The sequence below is a fragment of the Leucoraja erinacea genome, chromosome 7, assembly GCF_028641065.1.
Source record: "Leucoraja erinacea ecotype New England chromosome 7, Leri_hhj_1, whole genome shotgun sequence".
In the NCBI taxonomy this organism is placed as follows: Eukaryota; Metazoa; Chordata; class Chondrichthyes; order Rajiformes; family Rajidae; genus Leucoraja; species Leucoraja erinaceus.
The window spans coordinates 41,958,114-41,969,514 of NC_073383.1; the positions used below are offsets into that span (position 1 = coordinate 41,958,114).

Genomic DNA, 11,401 nt, shown 5'->3' on the forward strand with positions numbered 1-11,401 from the left:
TTACATAACCATATTCAAATAAATGTCATACATTCTCCCACATCAATCAATTACTGATCTTTCTACATTGCTGCTCAGGGGAGAATAAGTGAATAATGAGACTCCAAACATCCCCTCCAGGATAACAGCATTAATAAGGCTTCCTTTATTCCAACCTAGAACAAACAAGACTATTTTCTAGATTCACTTCACAATGTAATGATTTGAAATGTGCAGGGAGAAATGTGTAAATCTTTGCTTTTTAGTCCACCAATACAAAAAAATGATAAATCTAAATGACAAAATAATTTACAGATATTAACCTGTTCAGTGCCACCCTCGAGTATACTCAGGTCAGAGAATACAAGTGAAAAAATATCTTAGGCATCTTGAAGAAACACCAAGGAAAATCATGAACTGATTTTACATTCATTCAAGGACTACAGTTCCCTGAAACTGAGCATTTAACATCCCTGCAGAGAGAAGACTCGCGTAGCTTGCAGCTAAACTGGAGCCCAAGCTAGAAAATACAATATACTAATTTCCTGGGCTGAATCATGCTAACTATCAGCTGGCAGATCTACTGGATGGAAGTACAGAAAACAATGTATTTGACCTCTCGATCTAACCCCGAATTTACCGTTGATTTCAGGGGCACTCCATTTATTTACCAACTTAATATTAGAATTAGGATGTAACTCACCTTCCAGTCATCAGGATGTAAAACAATCTTATGAATCTCAAAATCTGTCAAACTTTGCACAAGATGATCTGCCACCATTTCACACTTGGCATAATAAGGGCAATTTACCCTGCCTGCAGCAATTGAGATAAATCAGAAACATTTTTAGGATCAGGTAAAAATCAGAGATCCTACTTTTAAAATCTAAATTCTATTCACCCTTTTACAAATTTTTCAGAAATGCCTTAATTTGCTCATGTAAACAATCTATTTCTAGGACCATATCCTATTCTTGTTTAACAACTTGGGATGAAAAATGGCTGCTATACATGAAGAATAGCACACTCAACAGAGGAAGATTAATGCATTTTGTTGTCTCTGTACTGTACACTGACAATGACAATTAAAATTGAATCTGAATCTGAAGATATTCAAGCTGCACTCCACAAATTTGTGACCAAAATTCACTATGACTATACAAGGGACAGGTGTGCACAGAAGGACACCTTTAGATATGATGGTGTCATCCAAAGCACTAACTGCATTATTAACGGCATTTAAGTTTTCCCTCACTTGTCTCGAGGGGCTGAGTTATAGGAAGATGTTGGGCAGGCTGGAATTTTATTTCTTGGAACATAGGAGGCTGAGGGATGATCTTATAAAGGTGCATAAAACACAAGGGACATAGTTAGAGTCTTTGTCCTGGGGTTGGGAAATTGAGAACAAGATTTAATAGCAATCTTTTTCACACAGGGGATGTAATGGATATGGAACAAGCTGCCAGGATAAGTAGTTGAGGCAAGTACTATAACAACATTTTAAATATATTTGGACAGGTACAAATAGAAGGATATGGGTCAAATGTGGGCAAATGGATGAGCATCTTGGTCGGAAATGACATGTTGGGCTAAAGGGCCAGCATCTGTGCTGTATAACTCTATGACACTGTTCCAAAGAACAACAGGGGAGTTCGTCCACTGTACATGTTGAATGGTTGAGAGCTTCAAGTGTCGGTGTTAATATTACCAATGGTCTGTCATGGACCAATCAATTTCATGCACACCAATGCCTCTACTTCCTGAGGAGACCAAGGAAATTTGGCATGTTTCCAATGACTCTTACAAACTTCTGCAGAAGCACCATGGAAAGCATACTGTTGGGTTGCATCACTGGTTGGCTTGGAAAAACCTCTGCCCAAGACTCCAAGAAATTGCAGAGCCTGGGAGATGTAGCCCAGTCCATTTCATAGACCAGAGTTCCCGCCATCTACAGTATACCTCGGAATGTAGCCAACATAATCAAAGACATCCCACTCCAATCATTCTACCTGCTGCCATCCTGCAGATGATACAAAAGCTTGAAAGTGTGTTCCACCTGACATGAACAGCTTCTTCCCCCTCTGTTATAAGGAATTTAAGTTTGCTGATCATTGGAAAAGCATTCTTGTACATCTTTAAAGTTTTGGGGGCAACAAGTGCGTGTATGTCCACATCATCACAGTTTTTATTTAATTATTGAGATGACACCGTCCCTCCCTCCCCACCTTGCAACAGTTCCTTGCAGAACATTAATCCTTTATCCTTTCTTCTCCCCGCCACCCCCCATCAGTCTGAAGAAGGGTTTCAGCCTGAAACTTTGCCTATTTCCTTCGCTCCATAGATGCTGCTGCACCCGCTGAGTTTCTCCGACTAAAAAGAGGAACAGCACCTCATATTCCGCTTGGGGAGTCTGCATCCTGCGGACATGAACTTTGAATTCTCACAATTTTGTTAGCCCTTGCTGTCTCCTCCCCTTCCTCAGCCCTCGGGCTGTCTCCTCCCATCCCTCAGCCCTAGGGCTCCTCCTCCTCCTTTTTCCTTTCTTCTCCCCACCACCCCCCATCAGTCTGAAGAAGGGTTTCGGCCCGAAACGTTACCTATTTCCTTCGTTCCATAGATGCTGCTGCATCTATTAACTACCATTAATCACAGACCTCCAGTCTGAATATCATCCTTCCATCACAATCCTCTGTCTTCCATCAATGACAGCGAATAATCCAAATGATCAAATCAATGTTAATCTTGTACATCTTAATCTTCTGAATCAAACTTTATCAAATGCATTACTAAAATCCATGTCGACTACATCCACCATTTTATCCCCATTGATCACCTTCATCACCTTTCAAAAAAACTTTATCTGGTTAGTAAGATATGACCTGTTGTGTACAAAGCTATCTGACTGCCACTAATTAATCCATTCTCTTTTAGATTGGAGTGAATCCTATCCTGAAGAATCTCTCCAATAGCTTCACCACCACTGAAGTGAGGCTCATCGGCCTGTAATTCACTAGATTCTCTCTTCTCTTCTCAGACTAAGGAACAACATTAGTTACTCTCCAGTTCTCCAAGACTTCACCGGTGGCTAGAGAAGATGCAAGGATATTTGTCAACACTCCCACAATCTTCTCTCTTGCTTTTGTTAATAACCTGGGGATTTATTCACCTGAATGCTTTTTGATGTCAGAAATTTTGAAATGTATGAGTAGTTTGTAATATGTTTAACCCTGGAGCTTACATACTGAGGAGGCATGATGGGAAAATTACCAACATAGGGAACTTACGATGTCAGTGTGGCAATAAATGGTGTGGTGTTTAGGTTCCACAGCCCAGCTAGTATAGTTAAAATAAACATTGCGGGTTGTAAACTAAGCTGAGAGTGATAAAAGTGATGCAAAGTACTTGTTTAGTACCTCACCTACATCCCTTGATTCCAAGCACAAAATCCCTCTTTTATCCTTGAGTGGTCCTATCTTGTCCTTGTTTTAAATGTGGGTATAAAAAGACCTTAGGATATATTTCAATACGATCGCCAAGGGCATTGTGTGGCCCCTTTTGGCCCTGCTAATCGCCCACTTAGTTCCTTTCCTTCTTGCTTTATATTCTTCAAAGGTCTGGTCGGATTTTATCTTTCGAAAACTTGCATAGGCTTTCTTTTTCTTTTCTCACCAAATTTACAACCTCTTTTGTCATTCAAGGTTCATTTGCCATCCATATCCCTCCTCCTTTCAGGAATATGCCAGTCCTGGACTTTCAACAACTGGCTTTTAAACAACTTTCACATGTTAGGCAGAAAAAAGCTGGTTTAACTCAGCGGGACAGGCAGCATCTCTGGAGAGAAGGAATAGGCGAGGTTTCGGGTTGAGACCCTTTTTCAGACGTTTCACATGTTTGATGTGGACTTAACTAATAAAAAGTTCTCCCAATGTCCCCTCCTGAGCTCTTGCCTCATACCATCAGCCTCACTCCAATACAGTACCTTCACACAATGTCCCAACTTCTCTATATTCAAAACAATCTTAAAATTACAGGGTTGTGATCATTACCTCCCAAATGCACTTCCACTGAAACATTAGTCACCTGGCTAGGCTCATTTCCTAGTATGTTCCTTTCTCAAGTCGGACTATCCACATATCACGCCAGGAAACCCTCTTGGACACATCTAACAAATTCTGCTCATTTAAGCTTTTAACACTAAGCAAGTCCCAATCAATGGTTACACAAAAAAGCTGGAGAAACTCAGCGGGTGCAGCAGCATCTATGGAGCGAAGGAGATAGGCAACGTTTCGGGCCGAAACCCTTCTTCAGACTGATCGGGGGCGGGGGTGGGTGGGGACAAGAAAGGGAAAAGGAGGAGTAGCCAGAAGGCTGGGGGATGGGAGGAGACAGCAGGGGGGCTAAGGAAGGGGAGGAGACAGCAAGGACTAACAAAATTGGGAGAATTCGATGTTCATGCCCCCGGGGTGCAGACTCCCCAAACGGAATATGAGGTGCTGTTCCTCCAATTTCCGGTGCTGCTCGCTGTGGCCATGGAGGAGACCCAGGACAGAGAGGTCGGAGGCGGAGTGGGAGGGGGAGTTGAAGTGCTGAGCCACCGGGAGGTCAGTTCCCTCTTAAAAAAAGTCCCAATCAATATTGAGGAAGTTAAAAGTCACATTAAAATAACTGTGTTGATTTGGGTTGTTTTGGCCATCTCTCTACATATCTGGCTATTTGTGGGGAGAGGGTTGGGTGCTATAAGAACAATCCAGTTCGAGTGGTTGCACCTTTTTTATTTTTGAGCTCAACCCATATTACCTCAGCAAACAAACCTTCCAGTAAGTCCTCTCCAAATGTTACGGTGACATTCTCCCTGATTAGTAGTGGTTCCACTGCCTTTCCCCCCTCCCTCTCTCTCACATCTGAAACATTGGAATGTTGAATTGCCAGTCATGTCCCTCTTGCAATCGCATTCTACAATGACCACCACATCTCAGTCTGAGGCATTGATCTGCTCTGTTCATCACTTCATCTCTCTCTCTCTCTCTGCCTGTCCTTCCTTTGAGAATTACTGATCCTAACCTCTACCTTTCCATCACTCCTTCCAATAGCTAATCTACTACTATAACTGTCAACCCCCTACCAATCTCGTTTAAACCCTCCTCAGTAGCACCAGCAGAGTTCCCTTCAAGGATATTGGTCCCTTCTAGTTCAGGTGCAACTTGTCCCTCTTGTACAGGACACTTGAGGCGAAGACTAGCCTGCCCTCCACACTAACATTGAATAGTCTGCGTTGGATAGACTGTTAAATTCCACTGCTTGTCCTTCCCGTTCTGAACCCCTTCGCTCTTGTACTTCTTAAATGTGGGTGGAATGAAAACTACAACGGGGGCTGCAGCTACCTATCCGCAGCTTTAACTTCAGTTAACACTCACAAACAAACCCAACCCACCTGCCACCACAAACTTCACCATCTTGTTTTAGCGTTGCCAGGCAACGTTAGTCACAAATAGCGGTGACCCACCCACACTGTGTTCCGGGAGCCGCAGTCATCAACAGCTGAAGCCTTTGATCAGAGCATCGGCCAACACTCCCTCCACTTCAAAGAGCAGTACAAAGAAACCACAAGGCTGACACACTACCCCCAAAGTCCTCAGATCAGAGGGACGTCTGAACATTTTCCAACCCTTCGTCTTTAAAGGTGTCTTTTTTGAAGGGCATAATGTAGTTAAATAGAATGGAACAAAACGGTAAAACCCTCTTAAGATAGCATGGTTATAATGCCGGACTAGCATAATTTCAGGGTAGACTGAAAATGCTGGAGTAACTCAGCGGGTCAGGCAGGATCTCCGGAGAAATGGGATAGGTGATGTTTCGGACTCCTTCTCTCCAGAGATGCAGTCTGACCAGCTGAGCTCCTCCAGCATTTTGTGTCTGTTTTCGGTTTAAACCAACATCTGCAGTTCAGCCAGACACATTTTCAGGATAGTTGAATGTTATTTTTTTTAAACCCTCCAACACACTTCTAATTCACTTTTTTGAGGTGTAGAACGATAAACATTCCTGTGAATCTCGTAAATTTTAAGGGCTCGCCGGAACTTGGGCTCGGGCAAGTTTGGCAAGGAGCACGAGGTGTGGGGTATTGGTGCGTTGTGAAGCCTCTGTCCCACTTAGGAAACCTGAACGGAAACCTCTGGTCACCCAAGGTTTCCGTGAGGTTCCAGGAGGTTTTTGTCACTCTTCCTAATGGTCGAAAGTGGTGTCCGCGTAGTCGAGCTTCTTCTATGTTCCGGCGATTATTTCAAAAATTTCTAACCGGCCTCGACTAAAAATAGGTTGCTGTTCTAAAAATCGGTAATTTTTTATTTGAAGCCGGTTGCGATGCTAGTTGAAGGTGGTTACCGGAGGTTGCAGGTAGTGGAAGGTAGTGGCTGGTGCATGAATGCAGACCTTGTACCTTGTACCTTCCAAAGAGTCCATCAGGAACTATACAGGAAGTTGGGCAATTTTATACTGGACAATTTTTACATTTATTAAGCCAATTAACCTACAAACCTGTACATCTTTGGAATGTGGGAGGAAACCGAAGATCTCGGAGAAAACCCACGAAGGTCACGGGGAGAACGTACAAACTGTGCCCATAGTCGGGATGCATTTAGTCCATAGTTAGGATCGAACCCGGGTCTCCGGTGCTGCAAGCACTGTGAATTGCTAGTAGACTGTCCCCTCGCGAGTGTCCTATCCCGGAGAAGAAGCGTTAACTCCAGCTCAACACTGCCTGTCCCACCGGGTTAACCAACAGCCCTGGACTGACAGGACACCGGCCCGGAGCAGTGGAGTTAGCACTTCGTCTCCACGCAGGCTGTAAGCCTGGACCGCTACTGCAATGGGCCAGTGTCCCATCAGTCCAGAGTCCAGGGTCACCCCGGACATCTCTGCCCCAGCCCCCCCTCCCCCCCCCCCCCCCCCCCCCCCCCGCATAGGGATGGGACACTCGGGAGGGGACGGGGATGGTCCAGTAGCAATTCAACAGCGCTTGCAGCAAAAGACCCGGTCCCTGACTTGGGATGAAGTCAGTCTGTATTCATGCAGCCACAGTTGCCGAGAATGGGGTAATCGCAAGTGACCTATGACCTGGGCATACGCAGTCGGAAAACCGAACTCACTTATTGTGAGAACAGAACTCGGGAACACGTGATTTCTTAATAAAGGGAAATGCATAGGGAACAGCAAATTCTTCATATAATGACTGATTAATATATGGAATGTATTTGCAGACAGTGAAGTGGGTTCTATCAATGGCTGGCTTTAAGGATGGGTGATGGATTAAGGTAACTGGACATCCTATTTATTTTTCACTTCAACCTCGGTACATGTGACAATAAACTAAACCTAACTAATAATAACTGAGTGGTAGTACTCTTAGGTCTGGGGAGGAACTTTGTGAATTCAAGTCACACTTGAGTTCAAACCACAAAATCTATGCTGACAAGTGATGCACTAACTAAAGACCATCCTTATGTTAAGATTTTAAAGCAAGACTATCATCTCTTGCCGATGGATATAGAAGATCTCACAAACTTTGGTAAGTCTTGCACTCATGTCTTTGGTAAGTCTTGCACACAAATGGAAATCTTACTTTATTTCTAATGTGTAGTAAGGAACTGCAGATGTTTCTTTATAAAGAAAATGCTAGACATAAAATGTTGGACTAACACAGTGGGTCAGGCAACATCGCTGGAGAAAAGGAATAGGTGACAATTTGGATAAGAACCCTTCTTCAGACTGAAAGATAGAGAAGGCTAGAACAAAACTGAACCAACAACTGATGACCTCATGAAGGGTGGAGTCCATAATGGCACATTGTTGGCTGGGGAAGATGTCATAATGATAGGGATACAAGGATGCAAACAGTGGAATTAGTACGATAACTGGGGTTTCAGTTTAGTTTATTGTCATGTGTACTGAGATACAGTGAAAAGCTTTTGTTGCGTCATCCAGTCATCAGAAAGTCAATACATGATTACAATCGAGCCATTTACAGTGTATAAATACATGATAAAGTAATAACGTTTAGTGCAAGGTAAAGCCATCAAAGTTCGATCAACGGTACTCCGAGGGTCACCAATGAGGTAGATAGTAGTTCAGCACTGTTCTCCAGTTGTGGTAGGATGATTCAGTTGCTTAATAACAGCTGAGAAGAAACTGTCCCTGAATCTGGCGGTGTGCACATTTTCACACCTACACCTTTTGCCCGATGGGAAAGGGAGTGGCCAGGTTGTGACCTCCTTCATTATGGGTGGGGTAGGAAGAGCCTGGGGAAAGAATGCCTGAATTTTGAGAATTCAACATTCATACCGTTGGGTTGCAGGCTGCCCAAGCAAAATATGAGATGCTGTTCCTTCAATTTGCATGTGGCTTCATTCAGACCATGGAGGATAAAGGAGGATGTATATAAATATAAAGGAGGATAGTAAAATCTTCTTTAGGTATGTGAAGAGGAATACAAAGTTAAGACCAAAATTGGACCCTTGAAGACTGAAAAAGGTGAATTTATCATGGGGAACAAGGAAATGGCAGACAAATTGAACAGGTACTTTGGATCTGTCTTCACTAAGGAGGGCACAAACAATCTCCCTGATATTCTAGTGGCCAGAGGATCTACGGTGACGGAAGAACTGAAGGAAATTCACATTAGACAGGAAATGGTGGTGGGTAGACTGATGGGACTGAAGGCAGATAAATCCCCAGGGCCTGATGGTCTGCATCCTATGATACTTAAGGAAGTGGCTCTAGAAATTGTATTCGCATTGGTGATCATTTTCCAATGTTCTGTAGATTCAGGATCAGTTCCTGTGGATTGGAGGGTAGCTAATGTTATCCCACTTTTTAAGAGAGGCAGGGGAGAGAAAACAGGGAATTATAGACCAGTTAGCCTGACATCGTGGTGGGGAAGATGCTGGAGTAAATTATAAAAGATGAAATAGCAGCACATTTGGATCACAGTAACAGGATCGGTCCGAGTCAGCATGGATTTACGAAGGGGAAATCAGGCTAGACTAATCTTCTGGAATTTTTTGAGGATGTAACTAGAAAAATGGACAATGAGAGCCAGTAGATGTAGTGTACCTGGACTTCAGAAAGCATTTGATAAGATCCCACATAGGAGATTAGTGGGCAAAATTAGAGCACATGGTATTGGGGGTAGGGTGCTGACATGGATAGAAAATTGGTTGGCAGACAGGAAACAAAGAGTAGGGATTAACGGGTCCCTTTCAGAATGGCAGGCAGTGACTAGTGGGGTACCGCAAAGCTCAGTGCTGGGACCGCAGCTATTTACAATATACATTAATGATTTAGATGAAGGGATTAAAAGTAACATATGCAAATTTGTAGATGACACAAAGCTGGGTTGCAGTGTGAACTGTGAAGAGGATGCTAAGAGGATGCAGGGTGACTTGGACAGATTGGGTGAGTGGGCTGATGCATGGCAGATGCAGTTTAATATGGATAAGTGTGAGGTTATCTAGTTTGGTAGCAAAAACAGGAAGGCAGATTATTATCTAAATAGAGTCAAGTTGAAAAAAAGGGGAAGTACAACGGGATCTGGAGGTCCTTTTTCATCAGTCAATGAAAGTCAGCATGCAGGTACAGCAGGCAGTGAAGAAAGCAAATGGCATGTTGGCCTTCATAACAAGAGGAGTTGTGTATAGGAGCAAAGAGGTCCTTTTGCAGTTGTACAGGGCACTAGTGAGACCACACCTGGAGTATTGTGTGCAGTATTGGTCTCCCAATTTGAGGAAGGACATTCTTGCTATTGAGGGAGAGCAGCGTAGGTTCACCAGGTTAATTCCTGGGATGACGGGACTGTCATATGTTGATAGAATGGAATGGCTGGGCTTGTATACTCTGGAATTTAGGATGAGAGGGGATCTTATTGAAACATATGATTATCAAATGTTTGGACAAGCTAGAGGCAGGAAAACTGGTCCCGATGTTGGGGGAGTCCAGAACCAGGGGCCACAGTTTAAGAATAAGTGGTAAGCAATTTAGAACGGAGATGAGGAAGAACTTTTTCACACAGAGAGTTGTGAGTCTGTGGAATTCTCTGCCTCAGGTGGAGGCTGGCTCTCTGGATGCATTCAAGAGAGATCTAGACAGAGCCCTTAAAGGTAGCAGAGTCAAGGGACATGGGGAGAAGGCAGTAAAGGGATACTGATTGTGCATGATCAGCCATGATCACATTGAATGGCGGTGCTGGCTCGAAGGGCCGAATGGCCTATTCCTGCACCTATTGTCTATTATCTTTTGTCTATTGAGGAGGCCCAGGACAGAAAGGTAAGTATGGGAATGGGAAGGGGAGTTAAAATGTTTGGCAACCAGGAGATTGCATAAGCCAAGGAGACAACCGGAAGAAACTTCATCCACTGTATCCGCTGCTCCTGCTGTGAGCTCCTAGATAAATATATATCAGCAGTTTCTCTTTTGGTTTACTTCAGTTTTTCACTTGGTTACAGTTTAAAGATCCACCAGATGGAGCTATGGGCTGACGTGTCTATATACTGTTCGTTATGTCTTTGCATGAAGTGATAGAAATTTGTTTGCACCAAACAGTTTATTCCAACACTACATAATTAAAAATGGACTTTACCCAAGCAAAATACAATAGTAAGCTCTTTCGAGTTGTTTGGAATCCCTCCGTAAATTTGACCCAGCTTGAATTGCGCTCGCACATTGGACCCAATTTTGACACCAGATTGGCATCAAATGGCTTCATTTCTATTCATTTTAGAACCTTGCTGGAGGAAGTAGATTTGGGAGGCTTGACGTTTGTTACTGATGGAACTAAGGTTCCGTCATTGCAATATACTGGGTGCGGCTCTGTGATCTGATGGTAAGGAAAGTACCATTATTTACCTTCTACTCTTTGAACTCCTCCACTTCCTCTACCCTCCATGGTGCTGACCTCGCCCCTTCCCACCCACCATCAAAGGCAACACGTTCAGGCCGTCCCTCAAATGCCACTGACACTGATTTTGTGGTCAACATTAACATCCTGGTAAGCTGACATACATTCCCACTCTGGATTGGCAATTTCCCATCATCAAGGCCAAAATCTCCATCCTGTCCCTACCCAGGAGCCCTCAGCCAGTCAAACATACAGTTGTGGTGCAGCGATAAGCTCGAAATGAAGGTGAGGAACCAAGTATTTCGGGAGGAATTTTATTAGTTGTTGTTCTCTTGTCCAGTCGGGTCTGCAAGAGAGCGATCACGCCTAAACTCCTGCCCTTTATCCCTGTAGCTAAAGGCCGCCCACGGACTAGTCCATTCCCGTGTCGAGGGGTTCGATAGTGGCATGGCCCGACCCTTGGGAGCCGCCACAGGAACCCCCCCCCCCCCCCAGAACAGGAGGCATGAATCGCACCAGCGGGCATACAACCCG

General features: G+C 43.9%; 1 protein-coding gene across 1 annotated transcript in view; it reads right to left on the reverse strand.

Annotated features, from left to right (window-relative positions):
* LOC129699141 (putative malate dehydrogenase 1B) overlaps nt 1–5,432 on the reverse strand; it is an 83,287-nt gene extending 77,855 nt beyond the window's left edge. Inside the window, exons 1-2 of the mRNA XM_055638810.1 lie at nt 5,411–5,432; nt 683–795 (exon numbers count right to left, since the gene is read on the reverse strand). Of these exons, the coding sequence (XP_055494785.1) occupies nt 683–795; nt 5,411–5,432 (135 nt within the window). The remainder of the gene's footprint in view (nt 1–682; nt 796–5,410) is intronic.
* Nucleotides 5,433–11,401: the final 5,969 nt, after the last annotated feature.